Source organism: Puma concolor, chromosome B2 (genome assembly GCF_028749965.1).
Source record: "Puma concolor isolate L17-30 chromosome B2, mPumCon1.1.hap2, whole genome shotgun sequence".
Classification (NCBI taxonomy): domain Eukaryota; kingdom Metazoa; phylum Chordata; class Mammalia; order Carnivora; family Felidae; genus Puma; species Puma concolor.
Window position 1 is genome coordinate 106183180 of NC_141671.1, and position 27304 is coordinate 106210483.

At 38.2% G+C, this 27304-nt stretch overlaps 1 protein-coding gene across 1 annotated transcript in view; it reads right to left on the reverse strand.

Annotated features, from left to right (window-relative positions):
- Positions 1-551: 551 nt before the first annotated feature.
- FRK (fyn related Src family tyrosine kinase) overlaps positions 552-27304 on the reverse strand; it is a 109039-nt gene continuing 82286 nt past the window's right edge. Inside the window, exons 3-8 of the mRNA XM_025925524.2 lie at positions 21940-22103; positions 19889-20057; positions 15167-15325; positions 5480-5661; positions 4209-4374; positions 552-3820 (exon numbers count right to left, since the gene is read on the reverse strand). Of these exons, the coding sequence (XP_025781309.1) occupies positions 3609-3820; positions 4209-4374; positions 5480-5661; positions 15167-15325; positions 19889-20057; positions 21940-22103 (1052 nt within the window). The 3' untranslated portion in view covers positions 552-3608. The remainder of the gene's footprint in view (positions 3821-4208; positions 4375-5479; positions 5662-15166; positions 15326-19888; positions 20058-21939; positions 22104-27304) is intronic.

Genomic DNA, 27304 nt, shown 5'->3' on the forward strand with positions numbered 1-27304 from the left:
CAATTATTTTCCATGAGGATGAAAAAGATGTTACATTGAAGTCTGTTACTTCAGATGACTAACAGATAAACTACCCAGGCAAGAAGAGAAAATGGAAATAATTGGGTGTTTCTTTCCTTATAACTTAATCTTATAACTCCTATGTAGACAGTACCATCTGAGTGCAGACTGAAGTTAAACTTGTAACAGGCTCTGATATTCGGAATTTCTGTGCTATTTTTATTCTTCAATTTATGTCTAAATATAATAAATAATTTAAGAGATTTACCACCACTTCCTTAATATAAAAAGGAAGAATCTTAAGGAGTTTAATGGGGCAGTGTAGGCAGTAAAAAGATGACACTATGAAAATTAAAATATTGCTGGAGCCACGGATTTAAAAGATTTATAAGTATTCTCTCTTCACCAAGCTTCCCACCAGCCTTTTTTTTTTTTAATCCTACAACACTAAAATTTTGGATCATGTTGGAGACTATAGACCGAAACTTCTCCATAATGATGCCAAGGAAATACAAAAACATCTCCAGATGAGCCCACAGGCAATTCCAATATCCAGGTATAAACCTCATTTATTATTTTTTTTAAGAGTGGACTTTTCCAATGGGAGAACACACTAACACAATTTGAGTAAGTACCTACATTATCACCATTCCAGTTCACATAATGTGTCTTTGCAAAGAGTCCTAAAAAGTCATCACAAACACACTATTAGACAGGCTTTTGGTCCAGAAACCACATGCTCAACCAGACTATGAGAAACCTTATTGCAGATAGGGCATATGCTTGACAAAGCCATGGATCACCAGCTGGGCCCTGCTTCCTCAAGGAAGCTCCAGCTGTGTGACATTATGGCATCCTTCCAAGGGCAAGGGTTCCCTCCAGGCCATCAGAGAATCAAAAGAGTGTAGGCCCCTTGTGGTTGAGTTGACCCATGTAGTCCCATGCAGACATGTGCTGTGAGTACATGTTGTGAGTTGGCCTAGCCTGATAACTTCCCCACAATTGTTCTTCAGTGTCCTTTAAGACTCCCCCACAGCCCAGTTTGTAGATTGCTGGTCACTTTGATTTTACTTTTTTTTGATGATACAATATTCAGGTTCCACAACTATTAGGAATCCATTCTGTGCCTCTTTTGACCTTAGGTAATGTAAACCTATTTCCTTTCTAACCTTCTTAAAAGACGTTTAATGGAATTTTGAATTTTTCCTATTGCAAAAATTCTTAGGCTTTTGTCAAAGGAGATTTGAAATACCACATGAAATGATGCACTCACATCCCTCACCACCACCTCCAAATAACTGAATTACATAAATAAAACATTACATAGAAAGTGCTTTGCTACAATTTATGGGAGGTAAATTTAACAAGAACTGGCTCATTGTAGGAAAATTCAACTTATCTTTTCCTGATCTTTTTATTCTATACAGGAAAAGAAATTTATGTCAGCTTAAAAAAAATCTATTACTGCTTCTCATAACTGAATCCATTATTTTTCTCTATGATCCATCAGGCAAAAACAAGAATAATAGATTGCTTTGACAGAACCTTGAACATAAATGTCTCTAAGAATCAAATGTAGTAAGTAAAATGGGTTTCAGGTGTTATTAAAACAAGAGAGGATAAACTCCTTTATATGTTTCAAAATCAGATCTTACTTAGAAATTTATGTAAGACAAATTATATAGTAGTTGAATTTTCACAATTAGACTCTGACTTTAAATAAAGTTGTCTTATACATAGTCAATTGATTTAAATAATTAGTGCTGACCTTAGCTTACAACTATTTTCTATTTATAAAAAAGTCAAAAGTCTCTATTATTGTTAGCTCTACATGACCCATTTTAGTTTCAGAGAAGTTTGAATGTCTGTATATACACCTACTTAAGTCTCAGGGGATTTTCTCCTTAATGGATACCTACCCAGCATCTAATTTTATTCAGATAAGTCAACCTCCCAACTTGTCTCCAGAAAAAATGGTCACATTCCCAGTTTGAGTGGCACAACTTCTGCCAAGCCAATCAGCACATAACATTTACATTAAGTCTATCATTCATCCAGGGAAGGGCATATGACCCCGATTTGCCTGAACATAAAAAGAATGGTTTTTATGCACGCTAAAAATGCATAGAGAGATATTTCCCATTTTCTGGATGAGGAGAAAAGAACGGGGAGCCCCAGCTGCTACCAAGCCATCTGTGACTATGAGAATGAGGACAACGCTGGTGACACAGGAGAGGATGGGAATAACATGAGTCCTGTCAACATCGCTAAAGTGCTAGCGGTCAGATACCTAGAGCCCTCTCTACCTCCAGCCTTCCATTTGGAGCTCACACATAGTGCTTCATCCACTTTGAATGTGGGTTTCTGTGATGGTTTAAATATGCTCCTCTTCTGCTTTAAAGATGAGAAAATATACTCAAAATCTTGTTTCCTCATGGCTTGTTTCATTCATATTACTTTATGGCAGAAGATCTTTGTATATCTCCTTGATTTTGAAACTACCTTTGAGAACCCTCCCTCATCATCTAATGAAGCACAAAATTTGATACACCCATTGCTTAAGAAGACAGTAACATTCTTACAAAGGTTAATGCCATTTAAGATGAGTAAAACCCCTTTTGTCTTACCAGACAAAAATACAGTTTCATAACCAAGGTCAGACATTATTTCTAGCCTCTAGATCTAAAACCAAGCTTGACCTATATTGTAGTCAGTTTAAAACTCCAGCCTATATGTCAAAGGCCCATTTTTAAAAAATTATTCAGAAACCCAAGCTATAGCAATCCTACTACTCTCTTCTCATTTTCCTAAACTATTTTATACTTATTTCTCGATTTCGCGGGCTATTAGATGTTTCTCACCTATTTCCAGAGATAATAACTCATCTGCCTTGCAATCTGATTCTTAACATTAGGAGATTAAAACTAACGTAGATGATTCTCAGATGACACATACTGAGGTAAAGAAAAATCCCATGATTTCCTTCTACAAAATGAGAGAAATTTTAATTCTTTTTCTCAACAGCTGCTTCATTATTTTATGCATAGGAAAAAAAAATATGTGCAATTACTCCAAGTACAATCAAGTCATTTAACATGGCTTTACCATCATTGTAGTTACAGGATATTTTAAAAGAGAAAAAAAAATCTCAAAGCACAGGACCTGCTGTGCAGCAAAGCAATCAGATTCCTTCATAATAACATCCTGATGGGATTTAGCAAACCGAGGAATAATGAATAACCACTTTAATCAGTAAACAGGAAAATGCTACAACAGTCACTGAGTAAAAATTGACTATCATCTGTTGATCCTCTTGATAGGTGATTCAAACAATAAATACAAATGTAAGTATTTTTAAAAAAGAAAAATAACTGGATTTAGTGTGCTTGATTTTGCCAGACAGTGATAAAATATCATCATAGACTGTCCAGCAGTGTGGGCCAGTCGATAAAATGAACATATAATCTTTTTCATAATACATGGCCAAGTTGACCCTATCACTTGAATGTGTCAAGGTAAGCTCTTTTCACAGTTGATTAATAAGCTTTATTTCTGGACTGATTATTGAACTTTTTTGCTACTTCATTATTTAATGTTCCTTTCTGTGTTCATCTTATGAAGTTATTTGCCTCTGAATATGAAAATACTGTTTCGTAATAGTCTTCAAGTTTCCAGTGCAGTGCCTCAAAGGTTGGCCGTTCTTTAGGCTCTCCATTCCAGCATTCCAACATGATGCTGTAGAATTCTTGTGGACAGTTAGGTGGTTGAGGGAGTCTGTAGTTTTGACCCAACAACTGGATTACCTGAGCACCTGTCATGCCTAAATAATACAGAATGGGACCAACAAAAAACAAGTTAAAGATCAGGGTCTTAAATTCATAGATAATTATACTCCAGATTACAAAGCAAACTGATTTCCTTGGTGAGACTATGAGGTCTACCATCCCCTTCCCAGACTGCAGAGATTAAACTAAATCTTGCAGCAAATAATGTCTATAAGACTGCAATTTAAGAGCAAAGGATACAGAGGCAATAAACCACCTCATTAATGCAAATCATCGTCATCAAATTTTATCTATTATGCTCCCACAGGCACATGGTGTGGTCAGCCTCATAACTCTGCCCTCTAAGCCTGGGCAAAGCAGTTAAAGTCAAACCTAAGTAAGTGACCTGCAGCAGAAAGGCCCATTTCAGGATTAATTACTCACCACTATAAGGTATTTTGCCATAAGTAATGATTTCATAAAGAAGGATTCCAAATGACCACACATCGGACTTAATGCTGAATATATTAGCACGAATGGCTTCAGGTGCAGTCCACTTCACTGGCAGCTTTACTTCGTGTTTGGATTCATAGATGTCTTCATTATCTACCTGTTAATGCATTAAGGAATCAAGCCACGTTCCAGTGATATATATATATATTTTTTTTCTACCCTCATTCATCTGTAAACTGCTTCACATTAAAATTTAGAGGGAAAAGATTCAAAATGAGCTTAGGTCAATTGATGATTACAGTAGCAAATTCCAAATCTGGCTTATAAGACTGAGGAATCTATGAGAAGTCATTAATGCAATGTCATATAAGGGCCTACTATGTGCTAAAAATAGCATTGGCAGGACCACTCTACTACATATGAGAGAATTCATGTGCGATGGTATTTAGCAACCGGTCTTTAGCAAATAAAAAAAGAACAATAAAAAAATAATGAAAGCAAAGCCTGTCTGTTTTCAAACTTACTGCTGGTTTTGAAGAGCCACCGAGTTTAATAATTACCACATTACCACTTTTTAATACTGAAAAGTAGGATCCAAATGATTTAAATTAATATATCAACTCACTGGGGTTCTAATTAATTTATCAAGAAAAGAGATGATGAATTCATGAAGATCAAAAAAGAATCACTTGTATGTTGTGTTTCATGTTCCACATCCATATTTTTAGGGCACAATGTAGAAATTGAAAATGAGGAGAAAAACACCTAATACTATATCTCTTATATAAGTTTCTTTTGGCCTGATGTCATGAAATGAGGGGAGGGGCGGAATTAAAAAGCCAATGATTACTGAAGAATTTTGGCAGCATGAAATTTTAGTTGGCATAAAGTAAGCAAAGGGGGATGGGGTAACTGTAGAAAATGTGATGCCTTTTGTAAGGAAAACAGAGACAGACAACCAGAGGCTTCCTGGTACTGAAAAATGGATCATTAATTCAACCACAAACTTAATCACATACTTTCCCATCTGGGTGGGCATCATTTTCTCTGTTTTTTTTTTTTTTTTCTCCTTGGTGAAGAAATAGAAACAGGAGGTAGTTTATCTGTAAGGCTTTAGGCTACCCCACAACTGTGGACAAAGATTGTGGACCACACAACTTGGACAAAGATTATTTTGAAGAATAACAGCAAATCTATTAGACTACTAGTATGTTAGTCTTTTAACCCATGACAAAACCTAAATAGAACAAAACAAAATTCACCTTAAAAACCCTTGCAAGTCCAAAATCTGCAACTTTGTAGATATTATGTTCACCAACAAGGACATTTCTGGCAGCCAGATCTCTATGGATGTAGTTCTGGGACTCCAAATAAGCCATTCCAGAGGCAACCTGTGCTGCCATGTCTACCTGCTGGGTCAGGTGGATTTTTGTTCCAGCATCATCTGAGCAATAAGAGAAAGTCAAAGGTTTACTTTGGAGAACATTTGAATTATTAAAGTGAATTCTGAGAATTATGATGAATGAGCTACCAGTGGGCTTAAGTGCCATAGCACCGATCTGTTGAGCAAGAAACATAATACAAACTATTCATTTCCTGCGAAGGGCAACAATTTTCAGAGTCCAAACACATTCCAAGGCTGTGGCCCTTCCTCCCCTAAAGGAACATTACACTGAGAAAGAAACAGCAGTATCACATGATTCAAACACAGCTATAAATACCTGAAAGAGTCCAGGTATTGTCATTTTCCGTAGCACGCACCACTGACTCATCTCTTCATGGAAATTATTTACTTGGTTGCCTCTAGATTTCCTTCAAACATTGCACAGTTTGTTTTAGTCCTTGACGCTATAAAATAATACTAATTTGCATGGCTGAGCCAATGAAAATTTCTCATTCTTCCATCATATTGTTCTTAGAAATTAGTTCAGTAACAAAAATGAAGACTCTATCAGTAGTTATAAAATGTGTGTGTTACATTTGTACTTCATTAAGCTTGATGCACTTTTTTCATTTCCCTTTTTAAGCCCGTTAATCCTAGAGATGGTTTGCTCATCTCTCCAGGCATGGACATGCCTTTGATAGACACAGTTTCTCCCACTACTCATAATCAGAAAATTATGCAGGAGAGTCAGTTTGGCCATTAGTAGAGAGGTTAGTTTTACTATGTGGGGACTTTGTGCAAGGCGGTCAGCCATCCTGGATACTGTTTAGCTGCTATACTGGTTAGTAGATGTCTTCAGATTTCTGGAGAATTAAAAGGTCTCATATAAATCCAAACTATCATCATCCCTGACCGAATAAGCCAAATATTACCAAAAGTGTGTTGGATTCATGGTCAAGAGTCTTAGGCACAACTTCTGACTTGAGAGACAACTGTAGCTCAGGTGTTGGAAAACTGGCTTGAAGTTAGAGTACCAGAATCTGGATCAGGGCTTTCACAGGGCTCACATTTCTTCCTAACCTTAGGCAAGCCGCTTAACACTCCCGTGCCTCAGTGTTTCCATCTATATTGTGGTAATTGTAATTACCTTATGGTATTGGTTGTTAAAATGAGTTAATACATGTAAGGCACTTAAAGCAGAGCCTGGCACCTAGAAAGAACCAGGTAAACCCTACCTGTTTTTATTCTCATTGCTGCTGCCTGAATGGAATTAAACAGTTTAAGCTTTGTCACGGTAGAGATACATACACATTACTCAAACGGAAAAGTCTAAATGAAGACATGCACAAGGGTCTGGAGCTCAGGAGAGAGCACGCAGCTAAAGATGTCAACTTAACAATCACAGTTGATGAGTAGGAATTAAACATTAAAAGTGGGCGAGACAGCTGGGAAGTGACAGAATCATGAGAAACATCAACATTTAGGGTGGGCAGAGGAAGATAAATCTGCACGAAAACTGAGAGGAATCAGTTAAAAGAATGAAAGAAGAACCAGAAGAGAACACCCTAACAGTCAAAGGTTTTGAGAAGGTCACCACCATTGCCAAATTCCACAAGTAAGTCCAGCAAGGTAAGAACTGAATGCCTTAGTGGCAGGATGAACAACTTCACTGGAGATGGGGGACAAGGGGTTGAGGGCAGAACAGAAGCTGAGGACATGGAAACAGCAGGAGGAGATGTCAATTTCCAAACCCTAGTCAAGAAAGGAAGACAACAAAAGATTGGCAGTTGGCAGAGGAAAGTGTGAACCATGGGAAAGTGATTATCAGGAAATTCATGACTGTGAGGGGCTGTCAATGATATGGGACTTAGGGGTTTCTGGAGTGCTAGCCATGTTCTCACTCTTGATTTGTGCAGTGGCTATACCATTATTTACTTGCTCACTCTTAAGTAATGATAAATTATGCTCTATGATGTGTGCTCTTTCTATAATGTATGCTATCTTTCCAATAAAAAATGAAATAAACAGAGTTGAGGAGATTTTTTTTTTACGGTGAAGACCTAAGCACAGTGTGTGTATGCGTATGTGTCGGTAAATACATATTTATTTTTTAATGCAAGCAGCATATTTATTTATTTATTTATTTTTATTTTATTTTATTTTTTAGAGAGGGAGAGAGAGACAGAGAGCACGCGCAAATGAGAGGGAGGGGCAGAGGAAGACAGAGAGAGAATCTTAAGCAGGCTCCACACTCAGCATGGAGCCCAACGTGGGGCTCAATTCCACAGCCATGAGATCACGACCTGGGCTGAAATCAAGAGTCAGATGCTTAAATAAATGAGTCACCCAGACACCCCTGCAAGCAGTATATTTAAATAGGATATGCGGTGAAACTAACTTCTCACTGATCCATTTGTCCTCTTCTTCCTGGGCAAACACAGAGGACTATATTCCCCATCTTCCCTAGCAGTTAAATTGGATCATGCCACTAGTTCCGTGCACTGCAATGCGTGCAAGAGAGGATGTCCGTCACTTACAGGCCTAATCCTTAAAATCTCCCGCAGTTTTGTAGCTAGAAGAAATAAATTTTGAAATGGCAGAGCCACACGATGAAAGGAGTCTAAATCCCTACATCACCATCTAAGGCGTGCCACTCAGAAGAGCAGTGTGATGCATATCAAAAATGCATATTTTTACAGCAATGTGCAGAATGAACCTGGACCACTTTCTTACACCGCACACAAAAATAAACTCAAAATGGATGAAAGACCTAACCATAAGACAGGAAGCCATCAAAATCCTAGAGGAGGCGGGCGCCTGGGTGGCTCCATCAGTTTAGTGTCCGGCTTTAGTTCAGGTCATGATCTCATGGTTCATGGGTTCAAGCCCTGCGTCAGGTTCTGTGCTGACAGCTCAGAGCCTGGAGCCTGCTTCAGATTCTGTGTCTCCCTCTCTCTCTGCCCCTCCCGCATGTATGCTCTGTCACTTTCTGTCTCTCTCAAAAAAAGAAAAAAAATTTTTTTTATTTTTTAAATCCTAGAGGACAAAACAGGCAACAACCTCCTTGATCTCGGCCACAGCAACTTCTTACTTGACGTGTCTCCAGAGGCAAGGGAAACAAAAGCAAAAATGAACTATTGGGACCTCATCAAGATAAAAAAATTCTACACAGCAAAGGAAACAATCAGCAAAACTAAAAGGCAACCAACGGAATGGGAGAAGATATTTGCAAATGACATATCTGATTAAGGGCTAGTATCCGAAATCTATAAAGAACTTATCAAGCTCAACACCCAAAAAACAAATAGTGCAGTGAAAAAATGGACAAAAGAGATGAATAGACACTTTTCCAAAGAAGACATCCAGATGGCCAACTGACATATGAAAAAATGCTCAACATCACTCATCATCAGGGAAATGCAAATCTAAACCACAATGAGATACCACCTCACACCTGTCAGGATGGCTAAAATTAACAACTCAAGAAACAACAGATGCTGGTGAGGATGCAGAGAAAGAGGAACCCTTTTGCACTGCTGGTGAGAATGTAAACTGGTGCAGCCACTCTGGAAAACAGTATGGACGTTCCTCAAAAAATTAAAAATAGAACTACCCTATGACCCAGAAATTGCACTACTAGGCATTTATCCAAGGGATACAGGTGTGCTGTTTCGAAGGGACACATGCACCCCCAAGTTTATAGCAGCACTATCAACAATAGCCAAATTACAGGGAGAGCCCAAATGTCCACTGACTGATGAATGGATAAAGAAGATGTGGCATATATATATATATATATATATATATATATATATATATATAATGAAATATTAGTTGGTGATCAAAAAGAATGAAATCTTGCCATTTGCAATGATGTGGATGGAACTAGAGGGTATTACGCTAAGCAAGTCAGAGAAAGACAAATACAGGATTTCACTCATGTGGAATTTAAGAAACAAAACAGATGAACACAGGGGAAGGGAAACAAAAACAAGATACAAACAGAGAGGGAGACAAACCATAAGAGAACAAACAGGGTTGCTGGCGGGGTGTTGGGTAGGGGGATGGGCTAAATGGGTAATGGGCATTAAAGAGGCCACTTGTTGGGATGAACGCTGGGTGTTATATGTAAATGATGGATCCCTGAATTCTATTCCTGAAACCATTATTATACTATATGTTTACCAACTTGGATTTAAATTTTTTTAAATGCATATCTTTGTCACATCACTAAATTTTTTGAATTGTATGTTATAGCAGCTAACATTAATTCTTCAGTGTAAAATGAGATGTAAGCAAAACGACAAAACCTAACTTAGTGTGCAGCATAATGGCAAAGCATTACTGCCATGACAGTCAAAATAGCTATGCCTTTTGATATCAAATTAACTCGATACGAAAAGAAATGTGAAAAGCCAAGATAAACTGGTGACTAGTCCTAGGCCAAGTGGTAGACAGTTTCTAAAATGGCCCCTAATATTCTCTGCCTCCTGGTATTTGGGCTTCTGTGACATTCCCTTCCGTTTAATGTGGTCTGGACTACTGACTCACTGTTAACAAATAAAATATGACCAAAATGATGGGGTATCGCTTCCAAGATAAGTTATAAAAGACTATGGCTTCATCTTGCAAGAACTCTCCTCTCTCTTGCTCTCTCACTTGCTCAGTCTGATGAAGCCAACTGTCATGGCGAAAGTTGCCCTATGGAGAGGTCCATGTACCAAGGAACATAGGGCAGCTTCCTGCCAACAACCAGCAAGGAACTGACTTTCTCAATCCAACAGCCCTGGAGAAGCCAACTCCTGCCAACAATCACCTGAGTGAGCTTGGAAATAGATCAACTTCCCCTAGAGCCTTCAGATAACTGAAGCACCTGCCAAGACTTTGACTGCAGCCCTGTGAGAAACCCTGAGGTAGAAGACCCAGCTCAGCTGCACCTGGATTCCTGACCACAGAAAATGTAAGATAATAAATGCTTGCTTACTTAAGCCACTAAGTTTTGGGTAATTTTTTGTGCACGATAGATAACGAATACAGGTTCATGTTAAGAAAATAATGTCAGTGCTATGCACACGGTTCAAAGCATGGGCTACGGAGCCAGATTTCCTGGGTTTGAATTCTGGTTCAACTACCTTGGATAAGTTATAAACTTGTCCATCCTTCAGTTTCTTCCACTATCAAATAGAAATGATAATAATAATACTCATTTCATCAGGTCATTAGAGGAAAGAACTAAGTTAATATTTGTACTACATTTACAAAAATGCCTGGCATATAGTAAGTACTATATAGTGTGGGGTTTTTTTAGAAAAATAAATTGTAAATATATGCACCTCTCCTACCACTATCTCATTTGGTTTTTTAGTACATCACCTCATTTTATACTCACAACTACATGAAGTAAGTGTTATTACTATTTGCCCCCTTTCATAGGAGTTTCTGCTACTTAGAAGAACAGGTGATAAGTTGTAGAGTGGCGATTCAAGTTCAGGCATGTTTGAGGTTGAAATCTCATGCTCTTAAAAACTATTCTATACTTCTCCCTAAAACCTACGTTACACATGATTCCTGAGGACCTGAAGGTTGGGGCTACAGTTGTAGCCAGCTGAAGGGTATCTTAGTAAAAACGCTCCTGTCTACCTCAGTCCACTTTAGTGAACGGTCCATGAGAATGATGAACAACATGCTGGAGCTTGATTTATTTTAAACAGTATGTATACATGCAAAAAAAAATGCAGATATTTATTCTCTTTAAATTTCAGCAGGAAATACTGGACATCAATTACCCTCAATGCTAAAGTTTTTTGGTAAGCCTCTTCTATTTTGGAGAAATTTATTACAAAAAAAAATATTCAGCCAAGCTTAGGGTCTACAAAGGTGGTTCCATAGAAAACTATGTATGTCATTTCAACTATCAAATTCAACATCTAATTCTATTACAGTGGATATAAAGTTTTCACTGACCGGCACAATAGCGAAGGAAATCGAGTACTAACATATTTTCTACCCTGAAAGAGTAGAATGGCCTAGGAACTGCCCAGGGGAACCTCAGAACACACTTCTAATGCAACAGTCAGTTGTCAAAACTGATATAAAGGTTCACAGTTCTGTAACAATTTACATCCGCAACAAGAAAATATTTTCAACTATGTTCCATCACTTGAGTCTTTCAGCTTAGAATATGTATCATGATGGGCTGTTTAAACGTGGCAGATTCATTTTAAGATCACTTTGTTGAATTTAAGCCCTCTTAATTGGGAAGGGATTGTCTGTAATGAGCATCTCTTCATTATTTCTCATGGCTACTAAGTATCTTAGCAAATGAAGGCCTTGGTAAACTTGACCCTGATAGCCCAATCCAAAATATGACAGGGTTTGTGCTCACCCCTGAGTAAAACACATTAACAAACCACAAAAATTCTCAGTGCCAGAGGAGTTCATAATTAATAAGTGGATCTTGTCAAGCTGACACCAAGAGTCTCAAGACAAGCTCAACCCCAAGTCCTGATCATATTAGGTTTAGAATAGCCCCAGTTAATCTATCCATTAATTTTTTTTTCATTTATTCGGTCAACACATAATTAGAGCACACTTTCTATGTGCCTGACACTCTTCTATCATTAAAATAAAGAAAAATCTCTGTCCTCAGGGAGTTGTATTTGTGAAGTTGCTAACAATAAGCCATATTAAAAAGTCATGCATTGGGATGCCTGGGTGACTCAGTTCAGCATCTGGCTCTTTTTTTTTTTTAAGTTTATTTATTTTGAGAGAGAGGAGGAGAAAGAAAATCCCAAGCACACTCTGCAGTGCAGAGCCCGATGTGAGGCTCAAACCCATGAATTGTGAGATCATGACCTGAGCTGAAGTTGGATACTTAATCAACTGAGCCACCCAGGTGCCCCAATCATCTGGCTCTTGACTTCGGCTTAGGTCATGATCTCACAGTTTGTGAGTTCAAACCCCACATTATGCTCTACGCTGGCAGTGAAGAGCCTACTTGGGATTCTCTTTCTCTCCCTCTCTCTCTCTGCCCCTCCCCAACTCGTGCACTGTTTCTCTCCCTCTCAAAATAAATAAATAAACATCTTTAAAAAAGAAATGCACTATATGATGATTAGCAGCTAAGAAAAAGGAAAACAAAAAAGCAGAAAAGAGGAATACAAAGAGACAGGAGAGGGAGATTAAATTTTAGAACTCAGAGGTTGACCATTGAAAGACTCACTGTAATGGGAATGTCTGAGGAAAGACTTTTCAGAAGTGAGGAAATGAGTACATGGGTAAGTAATGGGAGGGGGTGGAATTCAGATAGAGGATGGAAAAAGCACAAAGGGCCTGAAGCAAAGCGCACCTGGAAGATATGAAGAGCAGCAAAGGACAGGGCAGCTGACACAGACTGAACAAGGGAGACACTGGGAGAGATGTGGTCAGTGAGGTAATGGAAAGCTGGGCCATGTAGGACCTTATGGGTTATATAGAGAAAACCAGTGAGTCACAGAAGGCTTTGAGCTGAGGGGGGAAGACAATCTGATTTACCTTTTAACAGGCTCTCTCCACCTCCTGTGTTGAGTGGAGACTGAAGGGAGCAAGAACTAAACAAGGGAGACCATTTAAGAGACTGTTGCCTAATCCAGGAAGGAGTTGATGTCAGCTTAGACCAGGGTAGGAGTGCTGAGAGGTGCAAAATCCCGGATATATTTGGAAAGAAGCCAATGGGGTTTTCAGATTAGTTAGATAGAAACTGTGAGAAGTAGAGATGATCAAGAGATTAGGCCTGAGTGTTGACATTGTCAAAGACGGGAAGACCACAAGAGTAGCAGATTACTGGGGATATATAAGATCAGTTTTGGACATGGCTGTTTTGAGACTTTTTAATAGACACCTGGAGTAGAAAATTCCAGCTGTTCACAAACATTTTTTTTCCTCCTTGCAACCACTTTAAAGAATTGTACTTCCCTATTCCTTTTGACTTGATTTGACCAAATGAAAAAGGGCACAGAAGTTATCTCTGCATCTCCTGGTTGGAACTCGAAGAGCCAGAATGAGATTAGTCCCATCCCTTTCCCTGCCAAGGTGATCAAAACACCTGAGCGACCAACCAATCTATTTTGCACACATAGCATGAGCAAGAAATAAGTGCCTCTGGGATTTGGGAGAGGGGAGTGTTGCTGCATCATACCTATGTTATCCAGAGGACGGTTCAAGTAGAGTAGTCAAGAAAGCAGTTGGATTTATGATTCTGAAGTAATGGAGGGATGTAGTTTCAGGAGTCTTTGATACATAAATATTATTTAACATTGAAACTGACTGTGCTTAGCAAGTAACTGGTGATGTTACAAAATTCCAAGAGGTCTGAGAGATAAGAGAAATCACACAGATGGGAGAAGAATCAACAAAAAGACAGGAGGAAAAGCCATTGAGTGAAGTGTCCTGGAGGCCAAATGAAGAGGTATTTCCAAAGGGAAAGAGTGTCCATTGAAATAAATGCTAACAGGTCTGAAGACTGAGAATTGAGTATTAGACTTGAAACTGTGCCCTTGACAAATCATTTTTGTGAAAGATGGACCCAAGATAATGACTGTACTTTTGTCCCAGGGAATAAGGCAAAGGGGGCAATGGCTGAGGTTAGTTTTTCCACGGTGGCTAACATATTCTGATACTGTTAAATTTGAAATCCTCATGCAAAGGAGCTAGGCATAATTTTTAACAGCATTTAACAGGCCCAGGTCCTTTGTTCTTCCCCAGTTTTGCAATTTAATACCGCCAGCTTCACAAGTCACCCTGAAATCAGAGAATACTCTTATCTTTCTAATATCTTTGTTCCATTATTCTCACCTCCCTTTACCTCTGCACGTTCTATCAATCCCACTCTGACATTTCAGGAAAGCAATAGAAAAAGTCTCTTTTTTAAGCATGAATTATTCTCTCAGTACTTGATCTCCACTACTTTGAACATCTCATTTTAATACTCATTATATTGTTGCTTATTAAATTATTCATTTGCAATAAACATCAAAATTTCACAATGCCCTTAAGTCTTCTCTGACTACAGGAAGCAGATGTAGAAATAAAGCAATTGTATATTTCTGCTTTTTAGTCTGAAAATTCTAATGCTGCCTAGCAGTGGAAGTATATTAAACACCAACAAGTATGATGTTAACACCGGAAAAGGAAAAAGAATGAGGGTACCTCTCCCTCTCTTTCCCCCAAAGTATCCCATGTTCCCTAATTCTGAGCCATAGATCAAATTGGCCCGTGACTGATAATGTTCCATTAGTTACTGCAGGAAACAAAGCATCACGCAAAACACCTATTCTTCAATTTTCTACATTACATTTACGTACTCTGATATGTCTGTTGCGAACAATTTGTTCTTCACTACATAAATATTTTCCCTCCCTTTGAGCACACGGTATATATCCTATTAAAAACTAGTTGAGCCATTCATTCTCACAGATATACACATAGTAAATATCCTTTGGGTTATAGAAGGCTTGCTAAATTGACATTTATAGGACTAGTTAAACTAAATCCCTCCTTTCTTCCTTTTATTAAGTCTTTAGCTTACTTTGGAGATATTCTTGCAGACTTCCATGTCTCATCAACTCTGTAATAATATAAATTGGATCTTCTAAAGTGCAAACAGCATAAAGCTGGATAAGCTTTGGATGTCTTAGGTTCTTCATTATCTGTGCCTCCCTCAGGAAGTCATTTGGATCCATTGAACCTGAAACAAGAAGAGGAGGAAATCACTTTCTGTTATTGAGGCATTCCTATCCTCACAGCAGTCTGGTGGGAATCACCAAGATTGCTTCCTGCTTCTCAGTAAAATAAGAGCATTGGTGTCACAAATCTTCAGATTTATCAAAGAAGAGAATCAGTCCACCCAGGGCAACCTAATAACTGATGTGTTGGTGCATCAAGGGTGTGTAATTTATGTGTTATGACCTGTAGGTGAGGAGAGGTTGATTCAGGTCCATATGAGAAATGAAGGAAAAAGGAGAGACTGGCAGTCTAACTGATAAAACAAGGCAAGCAAATTAAGAGCATGAAAAGAAGGCATTCTATTAACATGAATGCTGGAGGACACTGAATGTTTAATTACTGCAGCCAGAGCTTTTTGGTCCAGGATCCAGGGAAGACTGATAGCTGCCCTGTCCTTGGTACCCACTGTGGGAACAGCTGGATAACAATCCTGAAGCCATGACATTCTGCCATATTTATGTCCTTAATTCTGTAGGGACATATGGTATAGGCCAAACAGAAAATATTCAAGGGCTACACCCAAAACTGAGTGTCTTTTTGCACTAGTCTTTTATGTCTAACTTGAAATTGATCTTCAACATTTTCTCCTATGTTAATACTTCCATAAGTCAGACTCTTAACAGATTAACCAAATGATAAGGGAGAAGTATTGGGACCTATTTTGAAGACTCACCTACAATTAAATTGTATTTTAATGGTTCAACTCTTACCTTGCAAAGTGCCACGTAGTTAATAACAAAATCTAAGAAGAGGAAGGATACCTGGAGTTTACACTTTACCAGTAATTTTCAAAAATCTTTCATTATTTTTAAAGATATGATGTATCAGAGGCATTGCTGTAATTGAAGGAATACTGTCATTTCATATCTCAGTATTCACTATGGATAGTGCAAATATCATTTCCACTGATGCTCAAAGAGACTGTCCCATTCATCAGTATCTCATGATGAAGACTTCACAACTGATATTTGAACCCAGGCATGGATAAGCTTTGACATTCTAAAATAGCAGTCTGACTTATTTATTAATATGAAGTCAAGACGAGTTCCATGTGACTTGCAGATCATTTCACATAAACCATTTAGGCAGTCTAGCCTTTGGTATTCCCTTGAGAGTCTAGAAGTTCAGAACACAGGCTTGATTAAACTCCAGATTCTGGTCAAATCCTAGCTCACTGGGTAATCTTCAGCGAGTTACCAAACATCTCCAAACTTCACTTCTTCATCTGTATAACATGGCTAATAACCCTACTGATACCATAATATCATGATCAGGAAATTGCAATAACAGGAACATATACGTTCAATGACTGTAGGCCATTATTTGTATTATTATTAATAAGCATATTCTAGGAAAAACCAAACAGATCAACTGTATTTTTTTCACAGACTGAGGAGTGGAAGGGGCAAGGACTTACTGAGGGAAAATAGAGAAAAATGACCTATTCTCATTTCCATCATGATCTTCTGTACTTCCTCAATTCCATCCCTATCATCGGAATTGGAATTATCTACATAATCAAAGAGGATTAAAATTTCGAGTCATAGTGGCAAAATGGAGCTGAGAATAAAAGAGGCACCCAAACCATAATGAAGGACTTTCTTCTTGTTGAATTTAGTTTGGCCTATGGTCAAATATGGATAGTGGGATTCTTCCCACCACACCCTCAACATAATCTGATTCATTAAGTTTCCAGTGATAATAGTCACCATTCAGGCAATTTATATACACAATATGTTTCTACTCTAATGCTTTGGTAGCCATCAGATTTGTGAAATGCAGGACACTCGAATCATTGCCAAATCAGACTACCCACAAGACCTGAAAAACCACGGTACATCAGGAGCCTCTGCAGGTGAAGGCTGCTTAGAGCACTCCATGGCTACGCTGGTTGCAGCTGACCAGCTACACAGCAGAGACCCAATTTCAAGTCAGCTAGTAATGCAGCATTAAATATTAATTTTTGCCTGTCAAAGCTACTATGGGAGTTGATTTCAGGCTCGTCTTTATTGCGTGGTAGTCTGCTAAGCAATAAATAGCTGCTAAGATTGATTAATGGCCCCAGTGAAGTGAAGACATTTAACCAATCACCAAAGCTGTTTGCTGCTATTACACTGTAAATCAATAATAATTATTCCTGTTGGAGAGAAAACTATCGTGGCGCTTTTTTTTAATATAAGAAAAGTGATTTTTTTTTTTTTTTTTGTTCTTTTTTGACCTCCAGAAGGCCTTCCTTGGAGAGCAGTGTTAGGATGAATAGCTAGCTACTTCGTTTTGAGAAAAGAATGATTAGATTGAACAATAAAGTTTAGGCTCAAGTGTCAACGAGATTACGATTCAAAATAATATATATGCAGTGATTGTGAAAATCTCGGGTGCTGGAATAGATCATTCTCACCTGGAGTGCTCACACGGCATCAGCCACTTAAAAGTGCTTCTCCATCACTTCATGAGGCAGGTGTAAATGCTTGACAGACGTCCTGCACTAGCGAATCTGCACTTCCGTGGACATCTGTCAGCATCCCCATTGAAGCTAACATTTATTAAGAACTCACTGCATATATTTTATGTACGTTGACTCAATTTGTCCTCATAAAACTCTATGAAGTAGGAACTATTATAATCCCCACTTCCAGATGAGGAGATTCAAAAGATTAATACATTGTCCAGTGTCCCAGAGGGCAGAGGCAAGGTTGAACTCAGTTCTATTTTATACTAAACTTTATGCTCTTACTATAACACCAGAGGGGCCCAGACTTTCTTGGTTCATGGCATCCTCATTGTCTCAGTAACTTGTTTCATGATATGCCCTTAAGCCAAAATGAATACCTAAGAGTTCTATTGATTATTTGGTTAAATCAAAGCAACTTTAAAAGTATTTGTGTTCTAACAACTTAATACCCATTTAAAAAAGTAATACAGAGAAATTTTTGTGTGGCTCTTGAATGTGATCCCAGTCACCACCAAAAACCCAGTTTCACAAAGATATGATGTCACCAAAGGAATGGTGCTATCCAGCAGCACCCAGGTGCTCAAGTTCTGCCATCAGGAGGCTTTCAAAACCCTTAAGAATTCTGGTTAAGTAAAGAATGAAGGTCCCCTAGAGAACTAATTTCTAGCCTCTAGTTATTATTCTTACCTATGTTATTAGATGTAGATATGAGGCGACTACAGTAACGCTGTACTTTCATAGACTGTCTCCCCTGGGGTGTGATGCAATAGTGATAGATGTGAGTTCAAATCCTAGCTCCTCCATTTACTGACCTTATAATAATAATAATAACAGTAATAATAATAATTAAAATAAAAAGTTTTTCTTGGTCACTTAATATGAACCAGACATTATTCAAAGCATTTCCACTAATGACCCAGTTTAATCTTCGTAATAATCCTGCTGGGTTGGCCTTATTAGTATCTCTTTTTTGCAAATGATAGAACTGAGGCACAGAGTAGTTTAAAATTTACTCAAGACCATAAGACTAGCACATTTCAGGAAAGTTACTTAATCTTTTTACATTTTCTTATCTCACTTTTAAAATGGAAGAGATAATGCCTGCCTGAATAAATATTATTTTAGTACACTCACTTTTAATGTCCATGATAGGAAAAAGGAAGATGGAAGAAAAAATAGTTCCTACATTTCCAAATATGAGGTCTTTTAGATGGACCATTTTACCTTTTAACCATAAACAATTAGTATTTAATAAAATTGTTTCTCCCTGAAGATCTCCAAGGTTCTATTGATTTAAGTATTGTTTTAAGTACTTCCAGTAAAGTCACCTTTTTAAGAGTTTATTTTATTTATTTTAAGAGAGAGAGAGAGAGAGACACGTGTATGTGTGGGGGAGGGGCAGAGAGAGAGGGAGAGAGAATTTTAAGCAGGTTCTGCACTGTCAGCATGAAGCCCGATGCGGGGCTCGAGAACCGTGAGATCATGACCTGAGCTAAAATCAAGAGTTGGACACTTAAGCGACTGAGGCACTCAGGTACCCCTAAAGTTAGCATTTTTAACGAAGGCTAGGAAAAAATGTGGAGAGGGACAATCCTAACTCCAGAGAAGAAATGCGTGGTTGAAATCTTGCATTGGGGATATTTTAAGACTTAGCCGATTCCAGGCACATGCTCTTGCCTTTAGAATCTGAAGCATGTTATGCTTTATGGTCACCTGGGCCAGAAAACATGATTACAGTACTTGCTTGGTGCCTGCATTGGCTGTCCTGTGACCTTGCAGACATTTACAGTGGCAAGTTGAGCTTATAAAAATTAACAAATGCTGGGGCATCTGGGTAGCTTAGTCGGTTAAGCATCTGACTCTTGGTTTCAGCTCAGGTCATGATCTCACAGTTTGTGAGTTCGAACCTCACATCAGACTCTGTGCTGTTAGCACAGAGCCTGCTTGGGATTCTCTCTCCCTCTCTCTCTCCCCCACTCACACTGTCTCTGTCTCTCTCAAAATGAATAAACTTCAAAATAATTTTTTTAATTAACATATGCCATTTAACCTTTGACATCCTCATTCTCATACCTGGTTTTAATGTTTTTACTGCTACTGGAGTGGTGTTGTTCCATAGGCCTTCCCATACTTCACCAAACTGACCAGATCCTAATCGCTTCAGAAGCTGTATGGAGTTGCGGTCTATCTCCCACTGGTCCACGGTTTTGTAAGACAAATCAAAAGGTGCTGGTACTTGTACCTGTTTCACAGAATAATTAGAAAAACTATAAGAAAAAATTTAACAATTTTTTGGTTGAAAATAATAGCCTAGGCACTTTTAAAAAGAGAAACCATTTTTAAAACCAAAATATTGTAAATTTTATTCTAATTACTTTAAAATGGAAAGCAATTATGGCAGAATCTGTATCATTACCTCTTTGAGCTGATCTCCTCCCTAAATCTTGCTACATGAGGCACCTTGCTGTCCATCTGCCCCACCCCACACCCAATGCCATCCCTGCCTGGGTCTGGCATGGTCTTCCTCTGCCTCTTTGCCTTGCTCTGCCAAGCTAAATCCTACCAATGTTAAGACCCATTTGAAGTTCCACCTCATCCACAATTACTTCCCAAATTCTTTGGCCTATATCGTTTACTATATGTATCATATATTTTTGCATAATTAAATTTTTCATCTTATTTTGAATTTCATTCATGTACTTGTTCATTTAATAAATAATAATTTTTCAAGCACCAACAAAGTGCCATTCTGTAAACAAAGTAGGCAAGACCCCTGCCCTCTGAGAGTTCATAATCTAGTTTACTATCTACCAGAGGAAATTCTTAGCCCCTCCACCAAGTCATGAGCATTTTGAGTACACAGAAGATCATTTATGCTTCTTTGTGAACACTTTTCAACAATATTGGTTAAACAGAGTATTTTCTAAGCCACAGGTAAGCTATTCTTAGCATGAGCTTAACCATTCTTGTGGGGTCATTCATACCTATTCCATCCAACATGTAATACTTACACCAAAGTTGCATGTTCACTGGGCAGGATTTAAGTCAATGAATTCCCTACATACTGGACAAAAGTCTTCAGCTTCTAATTGTCCATAATATTTTGGTCAGGCATCACCAGGAAGCTTTCAGTGGTCATCCAGGCATAAACCATAGGGCTGGCTGTCCCATGGACAGTACATGAGACCTGAACTCAGACGAGGAGCTGAGGTTTTGCCCCACTACCATGTAAGTCCACTACATAACTTTAAATCAACCTAGGTAAAACATGCAATAATTGAATACTGATAGATTTAATAAACTCTATAAATGTTGTTTGGCCTGGCCAAACTATTATAACAGTTACGTAAATGATATTTCTATATAGATATTTCAGCCAGATAATGAGCCTAGCAATTTCATATTGATATCCTTGAATACAGAGCTAAATAAGAATTATATTCCAGCACTTTTTTTTCCCTCCAGCCATATGAGTAAGTGCTCCAGTGTCAAGATACCAGATTAATTTCTTGGAGCAAAGGATGAATATTTTCTGGCTTCAATGAGTGCCTAAGGTCAGGAGTTGGCAAACTTTTTCTGAAAAGAATGAGATAGTAAATATTTAGGTCTTTGTGGGCCATAAGGTTTCTGTTGCCACTATTAAATGCTGTTAACACAGAGAAAAATCAAAGGGAATTTTTAAATAAATAAGCATGCTTATGTTCCAATAAAACTTAATATTTAAAATGTAAGTGTGGGACAGTACTGGCTCATAGGCCATGGCTTCTCTATCCATGCTGTAGGTAATCAAATGACTTTTTTTTTCTGAACAGACATATCACATGACTAATACTCCAGTATCTGAAGGGAAAGAGTTAACCTCAAAATCAACACAGCTTTGGGGCGCCTGGGTGGCGCAGTCGGTTAAGCGTCCGACTTCAGCCAGGTCACGATCTCGCGATCCGTGAGTTCGAGCCCCACGTCGGGCTCTGGGCTGATGGCTCAGAGCCTGGAGCCTGTTTCTGATTCTGTGTCTCCCTCTCTCTCTGCCCCTCCCCCGTTCATGCTCTGTCTCTCTCTGTCCCAAAAATAAATAAAAAAAAAAAAAAAAAAAAAAAAATCAACACAGCTTGAAAGCATTTTACCTTTAAGCATGGTTTTCCCAGCTGAACACACAGGCCATCCCTTGTCTTGGTGTAATGGCTCACAAATTCATTCAGTGTTGAAAAGATTCTTCTCTGGGTAAGGAAAAACCCCCCTTCATCCAGTCTTCTGATCCTGTAGTGTTTCACAATCCCTTCATCTAAAACTGGAACCCAAAATAAGTCCTATTAATATACTTCTTGCCAAAACCAAGCAAATCTACTTATTTTGTGGTGATAGTTTCAATGCATGGAATAAAATTTTCATAAATTCTGTTCATTTCTCAACTTTGTTTCAGAAAAGACTTCAGAAAGTTTATAAAGGATATATAGCAAAATAAAAAGGGAAAAGAAATGGGAAACCACATTAAAGGAAATAGAAGATAAAAATAACAGAGTGAGGTCACCACTAAAAATCTAGGCTTTGAGGCCTATTGAACTTGATTAAAACAAGCCATAAAATTGACTCTATCATTCTAAGCATTCCTGCCTGACTTGGTCAGTAGAGCATGTGTTTCCTGATCTTGGGGTCGTGAGTTCAAGTCCCACTTATAAAACAATTTTTGACTCTATCATTCTGGCAATGCAAAGAGGGAAATATTATCAGTTTCAGAAATCACAGCGTTCACAAGATAAAATCACAAAAGTTGTGTAAAAATAGTTCAACTCTTCCTGGCACAGAGACCAGGGAGATTTTTCTCCCATGAGATCCTATGAAGGGGACACTGAAATAGAATAAAACGGTGTCCTCAGGACTATCCGACAATAACATCAGGAATTCTGCAGGGCCGCTTATTATTCTGTCTCTTAATGCAGGGTGATAACAGAATGTCCAAGCACAGTTCAATAAAAGCTATTCTACAGGGCCCAAAATAATGCAATCCATGTATACAACATCCCAGCACTATTGCTTGATCCAAGGGCAAGTCTCGTAACAGCCAGTGGAATGAACGGATTGCATACCCTTTTTCAAATCATCTGACTATAGCAGATTTCTTGCTTTTGCCTGCCACCAACAATTCTCCCTTCTTCTTGTAATAGCACCCCAATTTTTTGCAGAGAATCATTGCTCCTCTGAGAGCATGTGGTCCAGAGATTATCACTGCCAACCTTGAGCCAAGGAATGCACAATCAGAGCCAAGAAGACTCAATTCCAGGACTTGTGCTACAGAGCCGCAGGAAAACAGGAAGCAGTTGTTATGATTGTTGTTTTGGTTTTGTTTCTGTTTAACTGCTAGGAGTTTGGACCTACAGGCAAAATCTTGCCCCAGGCAGGGAGAAAGCTTTGCCTGGGAAGTTCTTTCCTTGATATGGAAAATGAAGCTTAGACCCTGGAGCCAATCACACTGGCTTTTCAGCTTGAAGAATCAGTCACCTTTTTTACTTAAACTAGTAACTTTTTTACTTAAACTTTACTTAAAACTTTTTTACTTCAACTAGTTTTTGCACTTGCATTCAAAAATATTGACTAATACATTTCATAAGCTATTCTTTCACTTAGCCAAATTATTGGTAAGTATTGAGCAGCATTTACCAGGATACAGATATTCTTAATTCCTTGCTAAATATAAAAATTATACTTTAATAATGGGTCATGCTAGAGCAATGCTCTCTTGAAAGAAAAGAAGACTAAGAAAACAGCTCAATCCTAGTTTGGAAGTTTACTGAGGGCATGCCAACTACTAGGGCAAAGTTTTTCTCACAAGAGAATTGGCGCACATCACAATAGCTCAAATAAAAAACAGACAATATCACACGTTGCCAAGGAAGTAGAGTAAATGGAACTCTCACACACAGATGATAGAAGTGTAATTTTTACAATCACTTTAGAAAACCGTCATGCTCTACTAAAACTGAACACAGCCATACCTATAGTTTAGTAATTCCACTCCAACATATAACCAACAAAATGTACAATATATACACCAAAACACATGTATAAGAATGCTTTTAGCAGTATTATTTGTAAGAGTCTAAACCTGGAAACAATCCAAATGTCCATCAACCATAAAATAGACTAATAAATTATTTTATGTTTGTCTAGGGAATCCTATGCAGATTTGTAAATAAACAAACCATAAATACACGCATCTACATGAATGAATCTCACAAACACAAAAATATAGTTCCCTTATTTAAAAACTAGCAAAACTATTGATATTAGGAGTCAGACTGGAATGTTGGTAAGATTCTCTTTCTTGACTGGATGCTGGTTTACATGCATGTGTTCACCTCATAAATGCTCATCAAACCAAACTTTTACAAATTGTGTATTTTTATTACACATGTCATACATCAATTTAAAAGAATTTTTTAGGGGCATCTGGGTCGCTCAGTCGGTTAAGTGTCTGACTTCGGCTCAGGTCATGATCTCACAGTTCGTGAGTTCAAGCCCCACATCGGGCTCTGTGCTGACAGCCCAGAGCCTGGAGCTTGCTTCAGATTGTCTTCCTCTCTTTCTGCTCCTCCCCCACTCATGCTCTCTCTTGCTCTCTCTCTCTCTCTCTCTCTCTCTCTCTCTCTCTCTCAAAAATGAATAAACACAAAAAAATTTTTTTAAAGAATTTTTTCATGGTTATTTGCTCTAGTTCATGGACAAATAGAACATCAAGTCCCCAAAGTGCTACATCATGGCACATGCTGAATTATTTCAGTCTAGAAAGTTTTTAAGGTAAATGCTACCTAATTCTCATTTTGGATATCAAATTTTCTCAGTAAAGTATTCAAAGAACACTAATTGTAAGCAAAATAACTTTCTGATAAGCATTATGAAAAACCTGGTTACAAAATGTCCTCCTAAATAACTGAGTTAATTTTTGATATAAGAATATAGGTTATAAGCCAGAAAAATACAGAGGAATATCAAACATAAATGAAAATTTTTTTGAGTGCATGATGCTGAATTTGAAGGTAGCCTTTCTATTACATCAACAATACTAATAATGTAACCAACACACCACACAAGCACAACTAATAATGTAATAACATCTTTTGTTCCATGCTTTTTGAATAACATTGAATAAGAAAGACAGTTCCCTGCACCTAGATGAAAGCTCCAACAGAGCTTTTCTGATCACACTTAATTATAGGTTCAGCTTTCACTTAAAATCACAAATGCAGTCTAAACTCAAGCTTAGATTGCCCAGTCCAAGATATTAATCAAAACACTCTGCTATTCAGTTTAATAGCTAATCTGTCTGTTCAGGTGTACATCAGGCTGAAAGGCAGCAGTGGGAAAGGTAGGTGTGGGTGGCTGTCTTTCTTTCTCTGCCTAGAGGTGTTCTTTCCTCATGGCCTTGCCAGCCAGGATTTGAGTATCTAGGGTAAGAGCATAGAGAGGAGGAGATAAAGAATGAGGAAGTTCTTATTGGACTGGCAGAGTCTAAATCAGCTTCAACTCTCAGCCTGGCAGACGTTCAAGCTGATTCTTCTGTCAAGAACACTTATGTAGCCCCCTCCCTCCTAAGATGCAGGTGTCTGCTAAGCCACCTCTGCCCTAATTGCTTTTCAGCTTCTGTTTCTTTAGCAGTTTACCCTCCACTCCAATGCTTACAGGTCCCCCCTCATTTTCTGGCAGAAGTCCTCTTGAGCAGAACCCAAAACTCCTCCAGACCATTTATCTACAGCTCCCTGGCACTTTTGCTCATGTACAAGGTCCACTTATGGTCTAAGATAACACTCACACATCCTTTACCCCGACAGTTGCTGGGGACTGACTGATGCCATGTGGCACCTCCATCCTACTGCTACAGGCTGCTTTAGCCTACTCAGCCATTGGAGTCAGGCTCGAGTATTGTATCTGACCAACTGGAGAGAGCAGAGAATAAACTCTCACAGTGGACTTCTCACTAGGTTTGGGGTTCCACTCATCTCCCTGGGAAGATCAGAGGGACTCATAGATTTTTCCAAAAGCAAAATGCCTTGATCAAAGCATTCCTCCCTCTTACTATTAGCACCCTTTTAAGATCACTAACAAGCTGAAGGATCCAAGAGCTGCAATACCTGTCTTTGACCAATTTCTTGGTAAACTCTGGGTACGGTGATTTGGCATTGGATTTTACTTCCATTGTATCTTCACAGCTATAGTCAAAAATTCCATCTAACATTCTGTAATACTCACATTCATTGAACCAAATGCTATGCTAAGCACTATAGTACATTATCTCTTTTTGTCCTCATAATAGCCATACAAGGTAGACATTAATAGGCCTGTTTTGTAACTCGTAAAAGCAAGTAGTGATATTGCCAGGATTCAAACATGGGGACTTGTGATTCTAAGATTCCTTATAACTGGAGAGTTTCAGATAGTAGATCTAGTTGTCAAATAAGACACATCCAGTTCATGACCGTAAAATCATGTCATCTGTTATGTTAGTATTACGTATAACAAATCTAAAGACTCCACCAAAAAATTGTTAGAACTAATGAACAACTATAGTACAGTTGCAAGATACAAGTCAATATAAAAAAAAAAAACCTGTTGTTTTTCTATACACTGATAATAAACTATCAAAAAGAGAAATTAAAATAAAAATCCCCTGGGGCACCTCGGTAGTTCACTTGGTTAAGTGTCCAACTTCAGCTCAGGTCCATGATCTCACAGTTCATGGGTTCGAGCCCCACTTCGGACTCTGTGCTGACAGCTCAGAGCCTGGAGCCTGCTTTGGATTCTGTGTCCCTCTCTCTCTGCCCCTTCCCCGTTTGCACTCTCTCTCTGTCTCTCAACAATAAATAAATGTTAATAAATAAATAACATAAAATAAAAATCGCATTTACAATGGCATCAGCAAGAATAAACTACTTAGAAATAAATTTAACCAAGAAGGTGAAAGATCTGTACTCCAAAAACTATAAAATATTGATGATGAAATGTGAACATACACATAAGTGGAAGGATATTCCATGCTCATGGATTGGAAGAATACTATTAAAATGTCCATACTACCCAAAGTCTTCCACAGATTCAATGCAATCCCTATCAAAATTCCAGCTGCATTTTTCAGAAATAGAACACACAATCCTAAAATTTGTAGGGAACCATAAAAGACCCTGAATAGCCGAAGCAATTGAGAAAGAACAAAGCTGGACTCATCACACTTCCTGATTTCTTTTTTTTTTAATATAACATTCTTTTTTATTTTATTTTTTATTTTTTAAAATTTACATCCAAGTTAGTTAGCATATAGTGCAACAATGATTTCAGGAGTAGATTCCTTAGTGCCCCTTACACATTTAGCCCATTTAGCCCTCCCACGACCCCTCCAGTAACCCTCAGTTTGTTCTCCATATTTATGAGTCTCTTCAGTTTTGTTCCCCTCCCTGTTTTTATATTATGTTTGTTTCCCTTCCCTTATGTTAATCTGTTTTG